The 25,793-nt window shown below is 39.1% G+C and overlaps 1 protein-coding gene across 1 annotated transcript in view; it reads right to left on the bottom strand.

Moving 5' to 3' along the window:
• The window catches only part of myo10 (myosin X), a 119,860-nt gene that overhangs the window by 64,554 nt on the left and 29,513 nt on the right, over positions 1-25,793 (bottom strand). Inside the window, exons 2-3 of the mRNA XM_033982865.2 lie at positions 10,892-10,990; positions 3,286-3,444 (exon numbers count right to left, since the gene is read on the bottom strand). Coding sequence (XP_033838756.1) covers positions 3,286-3,444; positions 10,892-10,990 — 258 coding nt within the window. The remainder of the gene's footprint in view (positions 1-3,285; positions 3,445-10,891; positions 10,991-25,793) is intronic.

The raw sequence follows: 25,793 nt of genomic DNA, 5'->3' as shown, positions 1-25,793 counted from the left end.
CTAAAATTTCAAGCTTGATTTCGATATTAAGGCATTCGCTTAATACTCGATACCGAATACCGCAGTGAAGATAAAATGATATATATATGCTTCTTGTTTTAGTAAAAGATGCCATTTTCATATACAAAATAATAGTGCTTTCTTTATCAGCATGAGGTCTTTGCTCAAAATGACACAAAAACTGCTCAGGAAAGCTCAAATTTTGTCCTGTTAATGTGACTTTTTTAGTATTGATACTTGCTCAAATGAGTATCTAGTTTTGATATTAGTGTTAGTATTGATTAGTATCTGATTTTCAGTACTTTTGACAACCCTAAGTCATATATCAAAAGTGTATTGCTCTCCAAAAACACATGTGTTCAAAAACCTAACCAGCAAACCACAATTTTGAACGATAATGGACCTAGCGTAAACTCAGCCTGGAAGACTCCGCTCCAATCTACTCAGAGCTTCTCCAGAGTTTACCTGTTCCTCAGCCTTCATCACCACCTCCTATTAATCCTCCCCGCTGCCCGCCGTACCTCTTCTTCGTCCAACTAGTGCCCAGTCTGCCTTATTTAAACCCCCATCAGACACATGGCCGCTTCAGTTCGTGCCACGCCCCACCACCTCCCCAGACATCTCCAAAACGTCATCTAACTGGCCACGCCTTTCATCACAATGTCTTCTGCCGAGGTCTGAGCAGCAAACATAACTCAATATAATAAGACCTACTAATATGTTTCTTTCATATCTGGGTCTTTCAAGGTTGAAATATAGTTAGCCTATATTCAGCTGAATGATACAGTTTGTTTTGCCAAAGGAAATAGTAAAATTGAGGGATTACACAGGCAAAACATTGGTACCTTTTTCTACCATCAAAAAAGACGTTTTGCTGCTCATCCAAGCTTCTTCAGTTCTGGTCAGATCATTGGCGGACACTGCCTTATATTTGTCTAAAAGTACCAATATTAAAAAAATTGAAACGACTGCTATCTTGAAGTCATTTTAAATCTGAAAGAACTAGACTGAGAATCTAGAAATTGGAGCTTTGTTGAATTAGGGCTTAATCCAAGAAATTTTTACTATAATTTGAGATTCATAAACTTTTGGGTATATTGTTTTGGGTTATTATTGAAAGGTATTCAGTGATATTTAGTCAAACTCCATACAACAGTTTACAGGAAGGAGCTTATCCAGAATCATCATTTTTGGTGATCTACCCATGTAAGCAATAGATGTGTTAGCTTGAGTGTAGTTAGCTCTTCCCTTCAGATATATAAGGCAGTGTCCAGCAATAATCTGACCAGAACTGAAGAAGTGGCTTGGATGAGCAGTCAAACATGTTCACTCATGCAACTTTTTTGTCCAGTTGACAGAATTATATTTTTCTTTTACTATAATTTCCCTATATATCCAAACACCTTATGGAATTCCTCTGAGTAATACAATCATCCAGTGTCAATGGGAGCTGTATTGGAAGTCCAAAATGTCATCTAAAGTTCAGATCTAAGCCAAAAGGTCCAAAGCAGAGGGTTGTGTCCTTCATGATTTTGAGGAATGTGGAGATTAAATGGGACTTCCCTGCAGGTATCTGTCCAAAGCATTCTGGCTCGGGCGTTTATTAGAAGCAGCCGACTGTGAAGTTACTTCTCAGATTCACGGCTTTCAAAATGGCTGAGAGGTCAAAGGGTGTGACAATATGAACTTGGAACACAGCGGTGCACTTTCCAAACTTCGTCTGACTTTTTACAAACTGTGTAGGAAAGAATGTGTTTGTCTTACGGTTTGTTTTTAAAATGTACAGAAGACCCAGAATGGTGAAGGATTTGCAATAGATTTTACTGCCTTTTTGACGCCACATCCAATTTAACACATTTTGGACCATCATAAGAAAAAGGATACGTGTTCTATGAGTTGGACTAAATAAAAGCAAGAAGCAGGCCTGTCACAATAAATACTACATCGAATTATTGTATTGTATTGTGCAATATATGTTCCATGGGCAATAATTTGGGGGGCTTTACGATAAGCTTTGAGCCACAAAAGGTTGAATTTAATAACTCCTAGGGCAAACTGAGTACTGAGTGTTTCATTCTGCTGTTTATTTATTGCAGCTCCTGATTTTTTAACAATATTGTAGATTTAGAATAGTTTTTGTGGTTTAAATCTTGGGTTGTTGTGTCAGTGGCATAAATGTCTTTCAATATTATCATTCATCATCTATATTTACTTCAGTGATATATCCATCTTCAAAATATGTTATCGTGGTGTATTGGGGCCTGTCAGCAAGAATGATCGAAAAACATCATTACCTCATGATTTCTAATTCACTGACAGGGTTTAACTTGTAAACAAGGTAGTAAAGCTACCAGCATTTTAAAACATTATTTGTTACACAGATCTGATCTGATTTACACCACTGCAACACTATGCCCTCTGTCACAGCTCATATTCTGTTATTGAGATCACATATGGTGTGGGTCACGTAAAGGAATATAGGGTTTTGGTAGCCACAAAAGCAGACAAAAGCAAAAGTGTTTCCACTCCCCCAGGTCCAGAAGGCCAGTCTCAGGCAGTTCATGTCAGGGCCATATTCAAATGCACCAGTGATCATTAGTGTAACAAATACTCCTAGGCACATTTCTGTGAAATGTAGGTTACTGTAATCTATTACTATGCTATAATAATTATTATCAAAAACTTGCAGCATGGAGCTAAAACAGTCCAAGGGCCACATGCTAAGGTGCCTAGGTCTGATTCATGTTATGTTCGTAAACGATACATTAAGTCTGTTGCCTGGCAAATCCAGAATAATATTTCTCAGTACGTTTTATGCAGACTGATATCAGACTGGGATCCTCCCGCACATTGCCTCTCAAGCCCAGTCAAACGTCATAGATTCAGTGACACATGTGAAATGAAGGAGGTCACTAATTGGTTACCTATGATTTACACATAAAATCAAACTGATCTCATCTCAGATTAACAGAGTTTTCTGCTTCACTCAATAATTCTGCAGAAAGCTGCAATGTTTTTCAGGATCCTGTGATATTTTTTCCTTTATTTTTTCTGATACGGACGGACCAAACGTGTCCCGATTGGCTAATACACCTGTCAATCACGCCCATTTGAAAACAGGGAGATTCACCGGTGACCAGACTTCTTCATAAAGCATTGATGAAGTGTGTTTTCTGGAATCCAGTCAACTGAGTCTGAAACATCTTTTTTAAATCTCACTGCCCGTACTTCCTAAAAAGCCAAAAGTAAAAATGCTGTATTCTGTGTAGAGTGCATGAGACTCACGTAGATGAGGCGTTGCTGGTAGCGCAGGTACAGGTTGTACATGATGGCTCCGTCGTGCAGGTCGTCCAGAGCAGACATGTCCTCCACAGAGTGCACCGAGCTCACGTGCATGGGCTGCACCTTCTGCCGCGTCAGGGCGTTCTGCTTGTACGTGTACACCTAAAGACACACACACAGGGGAACACACATGTGTTTAAATGGGTTTTAGCTCAAACCTGGAACAAAGCTCTGTATTCTGATGATGTTCTAGTCCAGGGAAACATTTTCTTTGCAATACTGGAGCTTTTTTGTCTATATGATAAGATTCAAGCTATAAAATCTTGAATAAATAACTTATCTTTACAGACGCAAAATAATGACTAAAATGTTTCATTCTGCTGTTCATTTATTGCAGCTCATGATTTTTTTTAACAATGTTGCAGATTTCGAATAGTTTTTGTGGTTTAAATCTGTTCTAGGATTTTGTGTCAGTGGCGTGAATTAATTTTGATATTATCGTTTATCGTCTATATTTACGCCAGCAATAGAACAAACTTCAAAATATGCTATCATGACAGGCCTAACAATAACCAGAACAAATAATTTGCTTTCCCAGTTCGTACGAAGTCTGGAGCTCATAAACGTTCATGATGGGAGCAAAGTGTCTTAAAGCCAGTGTAGGAATATGAAGCCTGCGTATTGTTCTTAGGGGCATTTGTATTCGTAGACTGTTTGTGGAAAATCTTGGATAGAACCATTGACCTGGCTACGAACTAAAAAATGTGCTGCGAACAGTGTTATAAAGAGGCAGCTTCAAGAACACTGCAGTACATAACCAAAAAAACAGCTTGTAGATAGTTTGCAGCCATTCGTACGGGCTGTTGTGACCGAGGCTTCAGGTGATCCAATCCACTTATAAACCCAATCTATTACATTGCCTTTTTTGTTCAAGGACAGTTAGCATTTGAATCCCTAAAATAACATGTATAGTATGCGACAACAGTGAAAAGTGTAAGAATTACCCACACACTGACATACAACTGCGTACCTTGACTAACAGGAGTGAGTGGTGTAAATACAAAAACACATGTTCTTGGGTCTTTGTGCTAATAAACACTGACATATTGGAGTTCATGTCGGCTGTTCACTTTCTTTGCTGCGGTGATAAAACTCCTGGACTCTCAGGTTTCAGACAGATGGCAGGTGGAGCAGAGGTGACATTACATTACACTGTACACAGGAAGTCATAGGAGACTTTAAGACCATGTTACAACAATACTTAAAACGCTCTGTTATAGAATGGACGAAATGGTAATTCGGGCAGACGAAAGTTGCCAACAGCTACTGCTACATAAGATAATTGATAAGATATATTAATTTGATTTGTTCTATTGTACTCAGTGGTTATAGACGTTTTTAATCACATTGCGTTTTTGTATTTCAGGCATCCTCAGTATCCATTGTAAAAGCACATAGTGATAAAAAAAAGTGTTTTTATCATCATGTGGTATCAAAATCGAGGCTGAAGTTGTAATATATTGGCAATGCTCAGGTTAATACAAGGTTCGAACAACTGAAAGTGAGGAAAACATTTATAAAAGCCACATTTAATAAAGCCAAACATCAGTGATATATACAGGTTTATAAAAACAAATTATGTTACTACTATTATTATGAACAACAGGGATTCTTGTCAAGGCTTATATTTCCAATCTCTCCAATATTTAGTACTGCTTACATTGGCACGAAAGTCGACTTGAGCAGACGACTAGACTGGGACAAGTGGGGCTAATATTAGCATAACTGTATCATATCACTTTAAAATAAACATTGCATGAGTACAACAAGTCCTGAAGAACACAGAGCAGACGCTTCCCAGGATGCACTGCGGCCCGGGGAGAGCAGTCACAGGGTTAACCGGGAGCAGATTGTCACATTAGCATCTCTCAACAGGAGGGAGAGAGCCTGAAGACAAAACTCAGGGAGAAATAAGTCGGAACATCCTTCATCTATGATTCATGAAAGCCTCTGTCAGTCTCACTTCACCTTTACACTGTTTAATGTGTTTCAGGTGGAAGATGTTCGTCTCAGGCCTACAGTTTGTTAACAGGAATCAAAAAGACGCTGGTATTGTGTGGTTGTCAAAACTTTCATTTAAAGGTGAACTATGTAACTTTTCTGGTGGAGGGCACGGTTTCGAAGTATAGGAGATGGAGTGCTCTTAGTAACAATGTATTTTTTAGAGCAATAAAACACCTGTAACTGCACCAATGTAATGCCATAATGGAACTTTCCAGGCAAAGCAATGACATCTCCATGGAGACAAGCAGGTAGTGGACCCTTTACCGGAAAAGTTAGATAGTATACCTGCTATGAACACCAATTGGTTAACTGAATAGAAACTTCAGACATCTTCACACCATTTGGACTATTTCTGATCAACACAGTCACCGCTAAAATTCCTTTATTTATAACACAGCTAACTGACCTCATTTAAACGTCTTCATTTTCCAGTGCCTATCCTGACCATAGACTGTGTAAAGAAATGGACTAAGTGAATGTGACGTCACCCATAGTGTTCAGCTCCAGTCAAATAAAGCTCATTGAATCACGGCCAAAATAGTGACATAAAAATACTAGGATCATGTAGAGGGTCAATATGAACATTTTAAGACCAAAAATAGGAGGATCACAGCAGCAGTTACAGACAGAGGGGTGACAGTATTTAAATGTAAAGTGAATTGAAACCAGAGTCAATGGAGCCAGAAGCTCATGGTTACCTATGTGTAAATCATAGGTAACCATGAGCACTTAATATTTGGAACGCAGTGGGTAGCAGGTTAGCTATGTCCATTTATATATACACTGTATGGCCCTGATCCTTCACCCCCTGCTGGAAAGTGATCCTTTATTTTTTTTACTTCATAATCAGGTCAATACAAGTTGTTATTTTGTTTTAACTTACTATGCAGGCCTGAATGCAGCCCAAAGAGCAGACTCAAAGGGTGCACACATAATGCTATGTGCATACGCTTCTATTAAGTGGCATTATTTTAGGCGCCTGAAATAAAGGTGAAAACATTTTTAACTGAGGCTTGCATCCCTGTAGACCCATGGCTGTCACAATGTTCCCTGACTACACTCTGACAGCACACACATGCAGCCTATTCAGTCACTGGCCATTCGCCCACATCATTTTATTTCATTACACTTTTAGACAATAGCAACATAATGGGCCTGTTTTGCAACCAAAGTGATAGTGGAAGGGCTTTAAATAAAATTTGTGTTTGAATGTTTTCAGTTCACTATAGGCTATTGTTGTCATGGCCTTAGGTAAGACACTTCATGACTGTCAGACAGTCCCAGAGCAGCTGAGACTAAATAAGTAAGCTATTTTATAGTAATCAAATTTTTTAAGTAGTGAAGTGATTTTCCATCTCACTTTACAAAACATTTAAACAGCGACAGGCTAAACGTGTTTCTCAATATTTACGGTAAACAAAGAGACGCGTGCTTAGCCACGCTCTGTTGCTAACTGTAGCCATGTAGTCATATCCATATTTGTGCTGACTTAAGCATTCCTAATACAAGTTTTCCACAGTAATCTCCTCCCATCATGCCTCAGTAGCTTTGACCTCATTAGCGCCATAATTGGTGCAGTGTCTTTGCGGAGATGAGGAGGGTCTATCCTTTTAAAAACACAAAGAGCCTGTAGCGCTAAGCCCGTAAAGCGACAGATGCTAACAGGAGTAAATCTGTGTGGGACAAAGCCGTGACACTGTCCCGGGACAGTGAGGAGGGTGAGGAGGGGGGCGTGTGTTGTTCTTATACTTAAACAGATGACAAAAGTGAATTGAGATCAGACTAGTATAATTCACTGTGACGCAGGAACAGATGGAGACGGATCCGGTTAACTTGACGACACTGTAGGGTTCATACAAAGAGGTTCACTTGTGGAGCACTGTAAAGGACTATTGTGCAAAGTAATGAAACAACTGCTAACTTTAACCAGGAAGATTCGATTCCAAAAGTGGCAAACATCTTGTCACAGTTGTTATTGTTGCTCTGACTGAGGTATCGAAATATGCTGATTTGCAAAAAATATTGATACTTAAAATAAAAAAAATGTAAATGTTTTTTGTTTGTTTTGTGTAAATTGTGTAATTGTGTATTTTTTTTATAAACAGATATATTAAATGTTTTAAATCAATTCAATCTGGGGTGGAGCAAAGAATTGTGATGTTGACGAGTTGATGTGCATTTTAATAACAAACTCACAGGTATCAGTCTCGGATCAGTATCGAAATACTCGCCATAGTACTTTGTATCGGATGGAAAGAAAAATAATAGATATTGCCTATTAATGCCTAATACTTCTAAAACCATTCATATAAATGCACTCTCTCTCCCCTCCACCTCCTCTCCCCATCCCTGTCTATACCGCAGCAGCAGAATTATCAGCCCCTTAAGCTTCTCCATCTCTTTTTTCAAACCACAGTTATACCAATTAATAAAATATGTCTAAAAATCTCACACAAGTCATTAAATGTTTCTATTTAAGCCACAAACTTCCAACCAAGAAGCCAATTTATAATCATCACATATTGAAATTACACCAATACAGGGTTGTCAAAATATCAAAAATCAGATACTAAAACTAAAGTTTCAATATTAAAACTAGTATCAAAACTAGATACTTATTTGAGCAAGTATTAATACAAAAAAAAATCACATGAACAGGGCAAAAATGAGCCTTTCCTGAATGGTTTTAGAATGATCTTGAGCTGAATCAGAACAAGTACAAGACACATAGACTAGTATACACCATGGATCACTATGGAATATACCTGGACGACTGAGGGATTATACTGATATAAGGTCACATGAGAATATAAAAGAAAGTACTACCATTTAATGTTGAAAATCACATTCTATTGTCTAAAAAAAGAGTGTCTTTTATTATCATCATCGAATCGGAAGCGGTATTCAGTAGCGAGTCTATTTAGTATTGACACTGAGTTTGAAATGTTAGTATCGTGACAACAGTACACCAGTACGCTAACTAAAAGTCCTCTTCCACTCCACAGCACAGAGCGATCAGTCAAACTCCCTCACACACGTCAGCTGACAGGAGAACTGCTCTATTATGAACCCATCAAACTCCTCATGTCTGCGGGCGCGAAACTGTCCACCGGGTGACATCAGCAGGTAAGTGGAGCCTAAACTCCGTCGCCCTCGGGTGCTCCTCTTTATCAGACCTTCCATCAGAGCCAGCAGGTGCTCGCTGAAGACCCATTCATCGTCCTCCTTTGTGCGGCCGTCTGTGGAGCTCAGAAGGCAGGAACAGGAGAATCTGAAACCTGCTACCCACGGCACACTGCGGGATAGTTCAATGGGGCGTCCGACTGTCAGAGCAGGAGTGAAGGGCTAATGGGCAATTGTAGCTTGATTGTCACATTAAATATTAGATTTCAAGTCAAAGTTTGTGAGGTTACCTTGTGTTCTGTGAAATACCAGCAAGTAAACATTCAGAAAACACTGATGGAACGTAACAAAGTAAAAGTAGTACGTAAAGTAGTATCTGTACTTTACTTAAGTCAATTTTAAAATGGATACTTTTTACTTCTACTTCACTACATTTGAGAGCAGGTATTTGTGCTTTCTCCTCCACTACATTTTTTAATTGGATTGAAAAGTAAAAGTATTATTTATGATTGTTTGAGACCTATTTCTAACAAGGTCATAATTTGAGCAAACAAAAATACAATATACAAATAAAAACTGCTAAAAAAAATACTGATTGAATTGTTTCAGTTGAACAAAATTTTGCACTATATAAAAATCACAAAATTTGAAGCCTTATCAAACCTCAAAATCTGCGCAAAATACTTTGACTTTTCACTCTTTAAGTACATTTGCACAACTGTGTAGTTAAGAGTACTATGTTTTGTTTTTTTTGGTGGAGGACCAGCTACCTGCTTGCCTCATGGATATGCCATAGCTTTTCCTAGAATGTTCCAGAGTATGACATTAAACGTCTGGAGACAGGCAGGTGACACACGTATAGACCAAGTATGAGATCTGTGTAGAGGCAAGCTCACATACAAGCATTGATTTTGTGAGCGGTTTCCAGCAATAAATTCACCTAAAGTAATGCAATACTGTGGAACATTTTAGGAAAAGCAATACCACCCCAATGGAGACAAGCAAGCATTGATGTGAATGAAACAAAATATAGGTATGTTTTTGCCCAGGAAATCTTAATATTACAAGGTCCAAAGATGTAAAAAGTATGTTTAGCATAATATAGGACCTGTAAGCTAGAAAATGTGTGTCAATAACATTGTATAGTAAAGCATTTACCACTGTCCCACAATCACCCTACCACTACTCCTGGCACTATTTCAAGTCTTCCCTGCTTGTGTAGAGAGAGGAGAGGATTGGAGTCATTTCAGATCTGAAAAAGGCTTCCTGTGGTCAGAGAGAGGACTGACCGCTCAGCCTTCCATCTCATGTGGAGTCGGGGTATTGTCCAGCGATTACAGCAGGATTAAGACATACTTATCTCCTCACTCCGAGACCTGCAGGACCCTGAGCACACAGAGGGGGTGTTCAGGGCCAGTACGTAAACTGTAAGTCTTAGGATATAGAAATCTAGTGATCAGAACATTTTTAAATAGATTATCTCTAGTGTTACAAAGGTTTATCGAATCACAATTTGAATATCGTTGTTGTATTCAGACAATTCAATGCTTTCTAATTAGATGCAGACAGTACACAGCAAACTTATTTTGACCTCAAGAGCTGCTTATATAACACATCTGTACTGAGGCAAGACACATTTTGCTCAAATACATGGGAATAAATAGGATACAGAGCCTTAACGTTAAGCTTTTTAGTTGTAAATTCTAAACTAGGATTGTCAATTTGTTGTTTTGCCTGGCTCATTGGCTAATGTAGAAACAGATGGAGGATTTCCACATCCAGAGCTGATCCAATGATGAGCAGACCACTTAAGAGTTTAAGCTCCTCCAGTGACAGTAAACCCACCAACATCCTGCTTTTCACCGCTGAAACAAACTCCAGTCAGCATTTTTACTAAGTGCAGCAATCTCAAAATACTTACCAGTGTATTTTCACTCATTTACTCAACCTGGCTCTGGTTATGTCAGCTTGGTATTGGTATAGTTACTCATATGCATCATCTGAAACCATTGAATAGTTGAAGTATTTTTTAGAAGATTTGTGTTTCTTGTGCTGGAGTATTTTTCATGGTTGTTAATATTAATATGAGGATGATGTATGCCAGGCATGTCAAAACTACAAATGCAGCCCTCAATCCAATTTTTCTTGGCCCTCAGGATTCCAGGTTAATTGGCCCATATTACCTCAAGGATCAAGTTTTTGAAAATCTACCTTGATGAAGCCAAAATCAAATATTTTGTGTGCCCTATAGAGGATCTAAACATGAATAAAGACCTGGTGGCTCTGTCTAACCTTATATAAGTGCACATATTTGAATTATTTACTGTGCTAACCACCAGTCTATGGCCCTCGATCGGCCCTCCTGATGTATGCCAGTGCTACATAAGTGTATCGTGTACGGTATATTGCTTTGCTGTGTTACCTGTCCATAGTCGGTGGAGAAGACGACGACTCCACCAGCGCAGGACGACACGGTGCTGGGCAGGTACTGCTCATCCTCCCGCAGCCACACCCGCTCCCCCTGCAGGAAACACAGAGAAATGCATGGTTACGCCCAATGTATTCCAGCATCGTAATGAAGCGGGTGTATTCTTCCAGTCAACAAATACAATCACACTTAGCAAGCAATAAACAAGTACAAAGAGCTAATAAAAACAGCAGGTTTTTAAATCAGATGTGCAAGAATAATCACAATCAAATCAAAATCACAAACTGAATAGATTTAATATGCGAAAACAAAACCTACTAATCCTGTAATTTAGGCATTCAAACATATTCTGAAATATATGGGATATTTATATTAGAATCACAATGGGGAAATTCCTGTTGCAACTCAAAGTTCAACAACAGCAAGACAACAAAAATATGCAATCCAAATTAAGATAGCTATTTAAAAGAAATAGACTGTATCAAATTTTTCAAAACAAACTGTTGAAATCAGAAGTAAATAATCCCCCCCAGTCCTCCTTTAGCCTTCTCTCCAACCAGATCTTAATGCCATGTTTTCTGTTTTGCAGGAGATAAAGCCCTCAGATGACACCATCGTTGGCTCTAAATGCGGTTGCCATGGAGAAAGCACAGTCATGACCTTTTTATTTGCTTAGAGCAGGGCAGCGTGTGGGTTTGGTTACCCCGTGGGCCAGTAAACTCCGTGTTTATGGATGCCCTTAACTAGCCACTTGCCTCCCGTCGGCCTGCGCAGTGTCCGGTTGCCATGGCCGCTCCCTCAGGCTAACAGCTGGGCGCTCCAAATTTTAGACAATTACTTACAATTTGATATATTTTTGTTGCAAACTTTGGGGATTTTGTAAAGTAGAATTTTAAAATGAACTCTTAAAAGTGTCAGAAAAGTAAAACCACGTAAAAAAAACATGAACACGTTTTTATACCAAACAAATTGACTCACATTTTGAAAACTTTGATTAGCAAGTAGGCTAGCTGAAATAAATAGGCCGTCGATTTGACCAATGAATGAAAAAGACCTGAGTGTCAGAGTGCACGGCTTTGAACGAGGTTGGCTAGTGTTTGTTTTGGACCGTTAGCATTATCCTGTCATGCTAATGAACGACAGCGCATGTGGCTTTGCGATTAGCCTAGAATCCACTCGGAGGGCCCCGCAAATGTTTCAACACTGGCAGCTTTGGAAAGTTCAGACAAGTTCCATAACTCAAATCCAGATGAGCGCCGTAAATAAGGACTATCAAGGACAACCAGTGTCACAGCTGAAAACGATCCCTATGTATTTTTTTTTTTATGATTCCCTAATACTGTACAACGTGGGACTTTATTGCCTGACAAATTTAACCAGTAATGTGCTTACAAATCTCCAGTGGTGGGATCTAACAAAGTAAAAGTTGTAAAGTACTGTACTAGAGTAAAAACATGTAGGTATCTGTACTTTACTTCACACATATCTTTATCAAAATCACTACATTTGAAGACCTCAAAATCTGCAAGAAATACTTTTACTTTTTACTTTTTAAATGGATACTTTAATAGATTTAGATTTTTTCATGTGATACTTTTACTTGACTATTTTTTGCTCCGGTCTGTGTACTTTTACTTAACAAAACTTAGTACTTCTGCTACATCTTTTTTGAATGGAATCAGGCTCATCTTGATTTTCAGCCCTCAAGTCAAAATATCTAATGAGTTCAAAAATGAGGTTAGCTTTTGATGTGGCTAGCTATTTACAAGGTGTGAAAGGGTTAAGTGGATGCCGATAGTGTCCCAAGAGATCACATTGCAGGATGCTGTTAGTGCCAGTGGCCACAGTAACAGGTGTGCTAAAATATTGGGATTTTCATAGAAAGAGAATGTTTTTATCTTGTGGTTAAGACATTTCCTTAGTATCAGAATCGAGTTTGAAATGTTGATCTGTAGGGACCCATTGTGGTTCAAAAATTGTATGATGCTTTGTATAATCAAATGCTATAGCACAAAATGGACGACACACTTATCTACACGCAGGAGGTCGTCCGAAATGTTGACCTGCTCTGAGACGGAATCAAAACGTGTCCGAAATTTCAACAGTTCCTGAACATCTCAATTCTCAAATAAAACAAACCCAAGCTTATGAAAATGTATTGCACAAACATAATGAAAGCCGAATTGTCTGTTTCATATTTACAAAATGAATCGCGGGCATGGAGGGAGGAAGGAAGGAAGCGGGGGGATTTTGGCGTGAGTTTCCTCTGCGTTTCAGATGGACGGCCTCCGGAGACATGGGACTGTTTGGAACTGCTTCAGACCAGGTTTAGATCAACAGTCTGCTCCCTGGGATCCCTCTAATGCTGAGTCTGCACCTCCTGGTTTAAACCTCCTCTTGAGTTCATTCTATCCTCTCTGTGCACTTTTCCCCCTGGCCAAAGCACCGCAAGTTAACATCTGATCCAGCCAAAATCACATTCAATGAGATATTCAAGCTAGTGTTGTCCTTTTGACCTACTTTCTAATTAGAAAACTGGCAAAATGCATCAAACCTATGGGGTAAATGGATGTACGCCACCTACTTGTCACCATGGAGATGTTACTGTATTTTTCTAAGCTGTTTCCCACCGTATCAAACTTACCTATCTTGCATTATTAGTAGTGTTTTTACTGTTCAAAATAGCCCTACACAGATTTGGCCTATACCTTGACCTGGTATTGCCACCTCCTGGTCTCCACAGAGTTTTATGAATTTAATGCCATATAGTGGAACATTCCAAGCAAAAGGACACTAGAGACCAGCAGATTGTAGACCCTTAACTGAAATAATAGTGTCTTTAGAATCACCATGTGGTTTTACAAGCTCATGTACACCAAGATCATCCTAAAACTATTCAGAAAAGGTCAAATTTTGTTCACTTAATATGAACATGATATCTGTTCAAATGAGTCCGATCATGTTTCTAGTTTTATTTTTGTTTTTTATTGGACCAAACGGTATATTGTGAAATTGTGGGAAGAGTGCAGAGTGACCTTAGGGATGGAGCAATAAACAATAATATCATTTGTCATGATAAAAAGGTGCACAATAATCGTTCACGGGACACTTTATATAATCGTGATAATCCTTATATCACCTTAATGTGCAGAAAAAAATGACTTATCCACAGGGGAGTCAACAGGGATGACAAAGGGGTCAGTTGTCCTGGGCCCCAGGGTCTAAGGGGCCAGAATGGGACCCTCTTCCATCAGTGAGCAATGAGTGCTGTAGCTTAACCCCTATGCCACTGAGCACTGAACACCTGGCATAATTTGTTAGATCCACTAAAATATATTGAACAAATTGCTAAATTCTGGAGCAGTTTCTAAAAATATCCCTTCCCCAAAGTCCGTGGGCTCTGTACCTGCTGTTTGTCTGATGTCTGGGGCTTTGATTGTTCATAAAGGACCTAAACAAAGGAAGCGCTTCCATTGTGACAGTGCGCATAAAGAGAGGCGTGTGCTGTTTACAGGCACATTCCTCCAGCGCTCCCCAGGGTCAAAGGTCACAGCCAGGGCCGCGTCTGGGTCTGACCAGAGATAATCCACAAGTAAAATAAAATACTAATAGGAATTCATGGCACAATATACAAGATTGTGGTTGCGGTTATGGGAGTTAGACCAGTGTTAAGAAGTTAGTATCGAAAGAAACCAAAGTCCTTATAAATGAACACTTTATTATATAATGCTTTTCCAGCTTCTTCAGGAGCTGGAATCGCACCGCCAACCTGTGAATCTGAAAGCTCAATGACGAATGATGTTTGTGTTGAAAGCAGGATTCGAAGCACCAACCTTCAGATCATTGAACAAACACTCTACCAACATAGCACACTCAGATGGCCGATGTCCAAAACTTTTTTTTTAGATAACATTTCAGCAAAAAGTCTTCATCAGATCATTTCTTTTTCTTGCTTTGGACCACAGTACCAAGAAGAAGCAGTTATCATCCCACAGTTATTTGTATTTCTGTAGAGAGTTTATATAATTTCAGTTTTGGCTATACAAACTGTACCACAAATGTCAACATTTTTCATCAAGATTGGCAGTATTATCGTATGTGGTTCCATTCCTAGTAAGTGTTACCAATAGAGGGTTCTTTCATTGTCATATTTGTAACAGTACATGACAAAGTACAGAAAATACTTTTATAGCAATCTCAACATAACAACATGCCCGATATGCGATGCTATGAATGTCCACTAGGATCTAGAGTACACACTTCTTCAATATTTTACGAAGATGTGACTCTGGTCACTGGTGAATCTACTAAAGTTCAGATGGTCGTGATTGACAGGTGGATTAGCCAATCAGGGATAAGCATGGTCTGTCTGTATCAAAACAAATATGGCTGTTTACAAGGAAAAAAGAATCACTGATGTAATTTTCTTTGCAAATGTATGAAAACTGAATCGGATTGCGTGATTGTGTTTGGTCGAGCTCGAGGTGTAACGGAAGGTGTGGGGACCAGACCGGGCAAGTCCACGAGGCTTCCAACCAGATCGCTTTACTATGACTCAAAGCTTCAGTCGTCATTAGAGAAAACCTCAAGCGACTATCAAGGCCTATAACCCTCTCAAAAATATCTTCAAAGGATCCACCCAGGAATAGTGAGGAAAGCTTGAACCACGACACATGAAAGGGGGCTGGAGGGAGGTCAGCCCAAGAGCAGAGGAGGGCTGAGTGGGCTTCATGGGAAACTTACACAGCAGTGGATCAACCAGCAGCTGTCCAGCCAACCAGAGCCACCATCAAAACAAGCAAGTTCAAGCTCGCTAAACCATCAAGTGGGCGCGTAAGGAGCGAGTGTGGATGAGTCAGGATCACGAAAATAGCACAGTCACCATGTTAGGGACCTATAATGACCATTTTGAATCTTTTTTGTTGGCTTATAAAACTGAGAAAGTGCTCACTAGTGTTGTCACGAGACTAAAATTTCAAACACGATTTCGATACTAAGGAATGGACTTGATACTCAACACCGATTCTGATGGCAAGATGATAATAAAATGCACTCTTTATTCAGGAAAGGTTGATTTCTATCCTGTGAATGTGACTTTTTAAGCATGGGTACCTGCTCAAATGAGTATCTAGTCTTGATACTAGTTTTAGTATTAGCGTTAGTATTAAAAATGCTAACTTTTATCAGTTGCAGCCTTAGTACACCAATGATTTAAGTTAAATTTCATGTTTTTATATGGGCATCTGGGCATACACATCAGATTTTGACGCAAATTTGGTTCTGACTCAAACTGAGCAATCACAAGAGCCAAACTTGAACTATATGTCTTAAAGCAGACTACTTCAATTAAATGAAGGCTAAACTATGTCCATGACCTATTCAAACTCAAATCCGTTGCAAAAGGTCGATATCACATCTGTTTGAGAACCACTAAATGGTAGAGCAATGGCATCTACGTCAACATGCACCTAGGCATTTTAGATAACCAAACTAAATGATACGGCGCAGGCCCAGTCAGTGAACTTTTAGTTAACTTCTGAATTATATTTCCATGATTGAATTGCGTTTATTAAATCTGGACCCAATCAAACATGTCATTTTGAATCAAGAAGAAAGACCCTATTGAAAATTAACAAAAAAGAGAAGGGAAAAATCCACGGGCACATTACTATTTGTGGGATCATGGAAATATTTATTGATACCTGGAGGGTTTTAGCCCCAGTGGTGAATAAATACATTTTGAGGAAACAATTATGCTTATTGAATTGGTCAAACCCCAATCCCAGACTAAATGTTTGTGAAGAGACAATTTGCCTTTCATAAAATGTGCTTCTGAGGTTCATCATTTGGCAGTGTTTTTATTTTAACCTATAACACAACCCTCTCCATGTATCCCGACCATAGACTATGTGTACAGAAGTGGACTAAGTGAAGCTCATCGAGTATCATAGCAACCAAAGAGATAATTTGGAGTGAGGATGTTGAAGGTAACGCCCCTTAACACCCACACCACTAGTTTAGCACTTAGCAATGCTGTCAATCAAACCTGTTGCTAAGACCAATAGGAGCGACCTCAGGGAAAGAAGGCGCCTGGTTATTAATGTTCATGTCTTCATTTACGGCCACAATAGTGAAATAAAAATACAAGGATCATGTAGAGTTGGGGTTAATGCAAACATTTTAAAACCAAAATGACACGGCTCACTGCAGCAGTTACGGAAAGAGGGGCGAAATTTTCAATAAAAAGTGAATTGGAGCCAAATTCGATGTAGTCTGAAGTGCGCCAATAAGCACCTCCTATTTGGAATATGACACCCAACGCATTAGCTATGTCCATTTATATATACAGTCTATGATCCAGGCCTAGCACAAAGCTAACATCAAGGTAAACATTTTCCAAAGCTGCAAAATAAGATCGCAATGACTGTTTGACTTGTTTCAAAACACACCAATGGGAATGAATGGTAACTTTACAGACAGGCAACAGTGGGTTTTTAAAAATCATCTGTGTGACAATCCAGGCCAATTGTCTGTGAATTTAACACGGCATATAATCAGCTAACGTCCATGTAAACCAGAGAGGGAGAGAGAGCAGTTGTTCGAAGTAGCCACATACCAGGCGTGCCTCAAAGCCAGCAGTGTTCGTCAATGCTTCAGACACAGGCACGGACACAGACCCACGCTTGTTACTGGGAGGAAGTGGAATCTGTTTAAGAGACAGCTGCTGCCCCCCTGGAACCTCCACCCACCCCCTTCAGCCCCCCTCCCTCCCTCCCCGACTCCCCTCTAGCCCCCGCACACACAGGACGTCCCGCGGAGACAGCGTTAGCCTCTACATGTGGAGCTGTGACAGGGAAAACACGAGCGGCTCAAGGGTCAGCGCTTCGGACCAGAGCCGCCGAGCCGGACCTCAGGCCTGGGACTGGGACGTGACCGCAGGGTGAAGGGAAAGGAAGAGAGGAAGGAAGTGTGGCTCTATGGGTGAATAAAGTGACAAGATTTGACAGAGTTAGTGAACGCGCCAATATTTTCATCACCATTGTACAAGTGAATTAAAGGTGCAAAGCAATACATGTAGCTCGGGATTGTGACGTCACACATCATCAGGATTTTCAGTGAGCCTAAAGTTGAACCAATGGAGATTTTAAGATGTTAAATCCTAGCCTTAGCATTCATTCAAAAGTATTCTGATGCTATAGAACAATAAATGTATTTACTAGCACTGATACAGCAGTTTATTGGGTTGTTCCACTGGGCTTTATTTGATTTTGCACATTGTTTTGGCTAATGCATCCCAGAGTTTTGCACCACTGTCAGAATCATGGCGGATTTCTATGGTAACGGTTCATGTCAAACTCTATGCAGTCTACCTGATGATATCTCGCTACATATACCCAATGGGACAGTAATTATAGTTCAATACAGCATTTACAGAGGGTACATGGTTTGGAGTGAAGCCATTTAAATAGGGTTAAACACAATAGCTATTAGCAAGAAATACATTGTTGAGCACTGGAGAACTGCGTGTGAAAAGGTTATGTTATGTTTCCACTCATGCACATGGATATTCATATGTTCAAGGACACAATGCCATCAGTGTCAATGTCATCAGAGCTGCAATCAGTTCCCAACATACCCAAGGCCTGTTTACTTCACCAAAGTACAGTTTAAAAGGTCCTATATTACACAAAATTGACTCTTGTGAACTTTAACACTTCTTGTATTACCACAGGACATCACAAAGTGGAACAGAGTGTTTTTAGTTTGAGAGAAGGACTGAAGAATTTCTGTGTCAAACATGTGTGAATGAAACAAAAGACAACTCCGGGTATGTTTTTGATCAGGAAACAACATTATAACTTAGATCAGGAAAAAGCGTAGTATAAACAGACATTCAAACCTAAGCTTGAAACCAGCTCCGTTTCCTCAAACATTGCAGAGTTCATCACAAACATTTTCTCATCCAAACTAAACGACAGATCCAGATATTCTCCATTTTCCCGGGCAGTGGCTGGATGAGCGTTCCCAGGACCCTGCACCAGTGGAGTGGAACAAAGTGTTTATACAAGGCCCACATGCACACTGCACAGAGGTGGTGTTTTTCATGTGGACATATCAAAAAGAGGGATCAGAAATGACTGTCTACGCTTCAGTTAGCTCAAGATAGAGAAGAAAGGGGAGGTCTTCTGAAAACCGCTTTTATGTCAAGTGTAAAAGATTTGACTTTGACATTTTGAGAGATGCTTCAATGTTTTCCGCACAATCCAGGTGGTACAAGGATTATCTACGTGATCAGCATAATATTGTGGTTCCATCAAAGAGGAAAAGTGTTTGAAGCCAGGTGAAATAAAATCTACTTAAAGCTAACACGTGGATTAAAAGGCAGGTGTTCTGCTTCTATGGGTATAAGTATAAGCTTTTTGTATTATTTTAGGGGTTTTAACTGCAAAAACAAGGCCAGAACATGGTATGCTTGGATAAATGTAGAGAAATGTGTCAGGGAGGGCATCTGGTACAATACACATCCAAAAGTATTCTGCTAGTTACTGCGCGCATGTTAGCTGTGGTGCGCCTAGTAAGTAAAATCCAAAAATAAAGTGGATCTGACCACTCAACCGATGGTGTTTAAGTCGAGACCGGGATTTGAACCTCCAACCTTCAGATCAGTGACAAAGACAAACACTTTACCAACTGAGCTACTGTTGCCCGATGTGCTAACTCTACAATTCTACAACATGTTTTAGCAGTTTATAAAGTTTTAGTAACAGATTTGAAATAAAGTAGGTCTCGTCGTCATTCGTTTCCACATAGATTTCTTTTTCTTTTTTTTTTTTTTTGAACAGTCTATGAGAAAAATAAAAGGATCATCCAGAGCCTCAGTCAGTGCTTGACTCCGGTGTATTGTCCTTCGTTTCGTTTTGTTCAGTGCAGGTGTTCACTTTCTTTCTTCCGTGTTTAATGTGATAGTCCTGGCCTCATTTATAGCTGAACACAATCGTGAGGCAGGTGGCGGCTGTGTGACTGTGTACGCAAACATGGGGCTCCTTGTGTTTTTAATGCACAGATCTGGAGCGCAGGTGTCCAAAACTACCTTTAGTTTTTACGACTTCTGCTTTGTGTGCCGTGAAAACTTAATGGCTCCACACACGTCCACACACGAGACAAGCTAAAAGTTGATTTGTAGCTAATCTTCAGACAGAGATAAGAAGAGGGAAGGTTAACGATTAAGCTAGCAGGGACTGTTTACATGAGCCGCACTCTAAAAACAAATCAGGATGTCCACGCTATTCCCTACTTCGGGCACTATTTAGGAGTCACGGAGTCATTTTTAGTGGTGTCCGAGTGGCCAAGGGGTGCAATCAAAATTTCCCACAATGCACCTTGAAAAGCAGTGATAACCAGAATGGTTCATATAGACCACAATGCATTGAGAGAGTCAGAAAAACAACAGCGGATAGCGACAGGTCTTTAACTAGATGAAGCCCCCCTTAACCTCTAACCCCTTACCTTACCTTGAGCTGTTAAAAGAGCGATAATTTCCACATCTCATACAAAAAATAAAAAAAATCCAGCCTGTTTATGTGAGACCCAGCTTGACAAAAGTTTGTATGGTTATTATTAGTCCATAAATATTTGTGGGCAAGTTGAATCTGATCATTATTTATGACAGAAATCTAGTTTTGTCAGAGTTTAGCAAACTTTTTTTTTCCACCCAGACACCAGAGTCATGTAATCTGAAAGTACTAAGCTTTTTTTTTTTTTTTTTTACCAAGCTGTTTGGGTAAAAGAGGGTGTGTTTTTTGTTGTTGCAAATTTTCTGTAAAATCTATCAGACAATCACAATGTAAGGCATGTTTTTACTATCGTTAACCTACTGATTAAGGCTACCGTTGCTATACCAAAATGAATTCAAAACTTAGGAATGAAGAGGTTCTGCCATCTTACAAAGACCTTAAGTACCCAATTTTAGGTGAATTTCCACACAATTTCCACAAAATAAACATGTACTATCTGGTATTACATAGAAGTAACAGTAGTAAATATAGAAGGTGGAATACACTATGGACTACTATTGGTATCGGTTCATTTATTAAAGAATTATAATGTTGAGTGTTTGTACAGATCTGCAGTCAGCCGTTTTGATAATGTGAGTTCTTTTTTACAGTGTAACCCAGCGTGCCGTGCTTGTGTGTGTTTGAATATGACTGAACCAATAGAAAGAGAGCGGGCAGGGCACACATAATGAAAGTGCTTCAACCTCTGTCTGATGTTCCACAAATAATAATCTCCATTCACTTCACGAGCGCTTTTTACTCAAACCTATCATTTCACTGTTTCCTCTTCAAATGACAGATTATGCGTGTGGAAATGTACTACCAGGCTTTTTACATGTTCGAGTAAGGGGAAGGTTAGGGCTGAACGATGTCTTTTTAAATGCATCCACAAGACAAACTAATAGAAGAATTATATTTCAGAACGTGTTTGTGCAGATCTAAAGTACAGGGGGAGCAGTTTATATGCAGAGTGAACAGGAGGTGTTGTTGTTTGTGGAGGAAAGTGGAGGGAATGATGGTACTTTGTGATATGCTTTGTGTCGAATTACAATTTCAATAAAAAAAAACAAATACATTGGAACCGCACCAAATTAGGTAATAACTCGATTTCCTGCCCCTTTCTTCTTATTTCTTTAGTTTTATTTTAGTTGTATTACTTACCTTCCCACACACACACACACACACACACACGCACACACACCCCTACACACACACACTTACACTCCCATATAAGAAGATAAGAAGAACATATGCCATTCTTAATATCTCACCTCCCCTCTCCCTCAAGTCAAAATATCTCATGTCTTTTATTGTTTATATTTTTCAATTAATCTTTATTGCAAACTCATGGTCAATTTTTAAAAACAGTGACAATACAAATTTAAAAACACAGCCATATCAGTGTTTCCACATCTTGGACTGAAGCGGATTGCACTGAATCTTATGTTTGTGAGTGACATTATTATTTCATTTTCTGACTTATTCAGCTGCAAATAAAACTGTACATTAAAGTTCTTAGTACAGCAAAGTGTTCTCTCGTGCAGTGACAAACATCTCGGTTGCACTAGTCCATCGCGGCCTCCTCAAGAGCACCAGTAAAGCGTCATTATAATCCACTATAATCCCTTTGGAGAGTGGCTTTTTTATAATGAGTGGGCAATGTATAGTGGTGCACAATATGATTTAAACATCAACTTTCCAATTACAACATCAAATTCTATAGATACAACATCAACTTCTATTGTCTAATATCACAAAAAAAAATTTCACCCATTCTTTAGGACTCAGGAGCTGCACCTGGGGAGTCTCCTCCAGATCAAGTAAATTTAGACAATAAACGATAATATTGAAATAAATTTTTGCCACTGACACAACAACCCAAGAGCAAATTTAAACCACAAAAACTATTCAGAATCTACAATATTGTTAAAAAATCATGAGCTGCGATAAATAAACAGCAGAATGAAACACTTAAGTCGTTAGTTTGTACCTGTAATGAGTCATATATATATAAATTCAATCTTTTACGGCTTAAATTTCATCATGTAGCCAAAAAATAACCAAAATTGTCCCAGTAGTGCAAAGAAAATGCACACATGATAAATACTGACCACAAAATAATATTGTTCGAGCTTCATATATTGAACGATAAGTTGATGTAGTGATTATCAAGAAAGGCCTACATGTTTACCTATTTTTTTTGTTTTTGTTTTGGGTTGAAGCATAAAAACATAAAGCATAATTGGCTCTAAGTGTTCAAAACTGTATTCACTAGATTTGACTGACAAAGTAGGTACTATGTGGCATTTTCCGAGTTATAAATCTCCAAATGAATCTTGGAAAAAGCTTAAAGCGAATTCTGATCTGTTTAGTTAAAGTCAGGGGTGTCCAAACTTTGGCAAGAAGGCCTACAGAAATTTGTCTGAGGGCCGCATTTGGCCCCTGGGCCGTAGTTTGGACAGCCCTAGTTAAAGCAGTGTTCTAAAAGTTTGCCGTTGTGATCTCATTTGCATGCACTTCTAAGCACACAGTGACCCGAGCAAACCGATGATTTCACCTGAGCATCCTCATTATCCATAGCAATGAGTTTATAAGCTCTATTCACAACTTTCAGAAGCCAGAAGAGCTGTCACGTTAAAGCTAAACACAGCTAGCATGCTAACAGCGGTCTTCCATCATTCTCGGATCATTAAAACACTTTCTAATAAGACGTACAGTACACAGTGCGGTAATTTTGACTTCAAGAGCTGCTTTTGCTTTATAAATGTACTGAGGGAATATATGGAAAAAATCAGGTACATGCTCTTAATCCACAAGTATTTTTCCACGTACAAGGGTATAAAGGGTCCAGTATGTTTACAGTTAAGCATTCCTCATTAAGAGCTTTGAAACTCCGTGAGCTAAGCCGGGCTGGACTAAAAGGTGACTGGATGGATCATACCATTTTAGTGTTCCAGTGTGATTTTAAAGCTTAATGTGATGGATCGCATGGCCAGTGTAATGAACGCTTTCGCAAAACCTCAAGTACCAACAGTTATAGATGTAATTTCTCATATGTAGGCGAACATACCAAGCTTACCTTAATACTAATGGTAAGTGCCAGACCAAACACACTTTATAATTCAAAAAGAGAGAAGGGGATGTGTCATTATCAGAAAAAAGTGCTTGGACTGTACAAAAGTGGTTTATTTGGGTTCCATATTTACGCAGACAACAACCGCCACGTTTAAAGCTTACATCAATATTCAAACACAGGCATTTGCAGAACATGAAGAGTTTATCCAGACATGGCTGTTATAAACAAGATAATACGTAATTACTTATTCACCAAATATTACTAAAGTACAAGTAAAAGTATGTAGGTAAGTCATTATCCGCTACTTTCAAATCAAAGCTTCATTAAGGGCATGATCTACTGCAATTATGAGTACTGCTTGCATTACAACTACTATTAGTCTTTCTATACTACTACTACTACTACTACTACTACTACTACTACTACTACTACTACTACTACTACTACTACTACTACTACTACTACTACTACTACTACTAGTACTACTACTATTACTGCTACTATTACTGCTACTACTACTACACTATTCTTGCTTACAGACTACTACTACTGCTGCTGGTACTACTACTACGACAACTACATTATTCTTGCTTACAGACTACTACTACTACTCCTGCTGCTGCTACCACTGCTACTACTGCTACTACTACTGCTACTACTACTACTGCTACTGCTACTGCTACTACTACTGCTACTACTACTACTGCTACTGCTACTGCTACTACTACTGCTACTACTACTACTACAGCTGCTACCACTGCTACTGCTACTACTACTACTGCTACTACTACTGCTACCACTGCTACTGCTATTACTGCTGCTACTACTAATGCTACTAAACTTTCCAGCTCTATACATTGCTATAGTTAGACATAATATGTGTAAAAAGTACACTAGACCACAGACTTTATGCTAGTATTTAATTTGAGTGTGAAAGAGGAGCCTGGCCTGCCTCCATGGGGCTGACATGTGGGTCCTGGAGTGACCGCAGTGTCCTGACAGCAGCCTGAGTATTTCTTCACTGTATGATGACGTCTTCTCTGTGGGCCACATCTATAGAAACTCTTTTACTTTTACTCTCAGTTCAGTTCAGGCAAAGACACAAATGTTGGTTCAGCTTTAAAGAGGTTCAATATGACAAATACAAAATAAACGTTTGAAATATTTTAGTGATGTTATAATGCGGTTTCCTTATCAAAAATTACCCAGATGTTGTTTTGGTTTGAAATAGTAGACAGTCTCCATTTGGTCTGAAGCAATAGTGCTCCAAAGTGCACTATTTTGGGGGGAAATCGAAATGTAATTTTTCTGAAAACAATCTAGAATCCCATGAGTTTGAAAAGATGTTTGTAGAGGTCTAAACTACACGTACAAAAAGATGTTTCTATAAAAAGACAGGATATTTTGCACCAGAGTATAAGTCGCACTGGAATATAAGTTGCACCAGCCGAAAAATGTATAATAATGAAGAAAAAAACATATATTTCACATATAAATCACATCTGAGTATAAGTCGCATCCCCGGCCAAACTAACTACTGAAAAAAGTGCAGCTTATAGTCCGGAAATACAGTATTTGAACTCAATTTGTGATAGGTCAGCATTGTTTACATTCACAAACATACAGGGATGGGTATCGTTAAGGATTTCTCAATACTACTACACTTATCATATCATATACATACATATCGTTAAGGCTTGGCCCTGGTTACATTTCAGTACCCATCTCTACACACATACAAAAAAAGTCATTCAGATAATTTCACCAATAAAATCTAATAATAAAAGGTCCTATATTACGCAAATATGACTCTTATTAAATGTGCTATATTTCATCCTTGCGTCACATTAATTCGACAGCATACAGCATAATACAACAGTTTATCAATAGTAAAAGATCATCTGCCCACATAGCTCCTGTTCGCTCTCCCAAACTCTTACGTCACACAAAACACCTGCTAGTTGTGCATTATTGATAAAGTACTAATACATATAAGGTCATAGGTCATGTCCCAGCAGCCTCTCCGGTGTCAGGGGTTGAGCGGACGATTCACAGCTGCTCATCTGAACATATCCGAGGCGTGATGAGTGATCAGGAACTAACACAGACACCAATAATGAGAGGAGTGACAGACAGGAGCTGCTCTTAAAGGGACAGGACACGCAAATACAGCATCAGCGATTAAGAGAATCCAGTTAAAAGTATATGTATTGGATTGTATATTGTGTTGTGTTTATAAAAGGTGCGTTGGAAGGTTATGGCATTA

The sequence above is a fragment of the Periophthalmus magnuspinnatus genome, chromosome 17, assembly GCF_009829125.3.
Source record: "Periophthalmus magnuspinnatus isolate fPerMag1 chromosome 17, fPerMag1.2.pri, whole genome shotgun sequence".
In the NCBI taxonomy this organism is placed as follows: domain Eukaryota; kingdom Metazoa; phylum Chordata; class Actinopteri; order Gobiiformes; family Gobiidae; genus Periophthalmus; species Periophthalmus magnuspinnatus.
The sequence above is the reverse complement of the archived record's forward strand: the minus strand, read 5'-3'. Positions and strand labels throughout refer to the sequence as shown.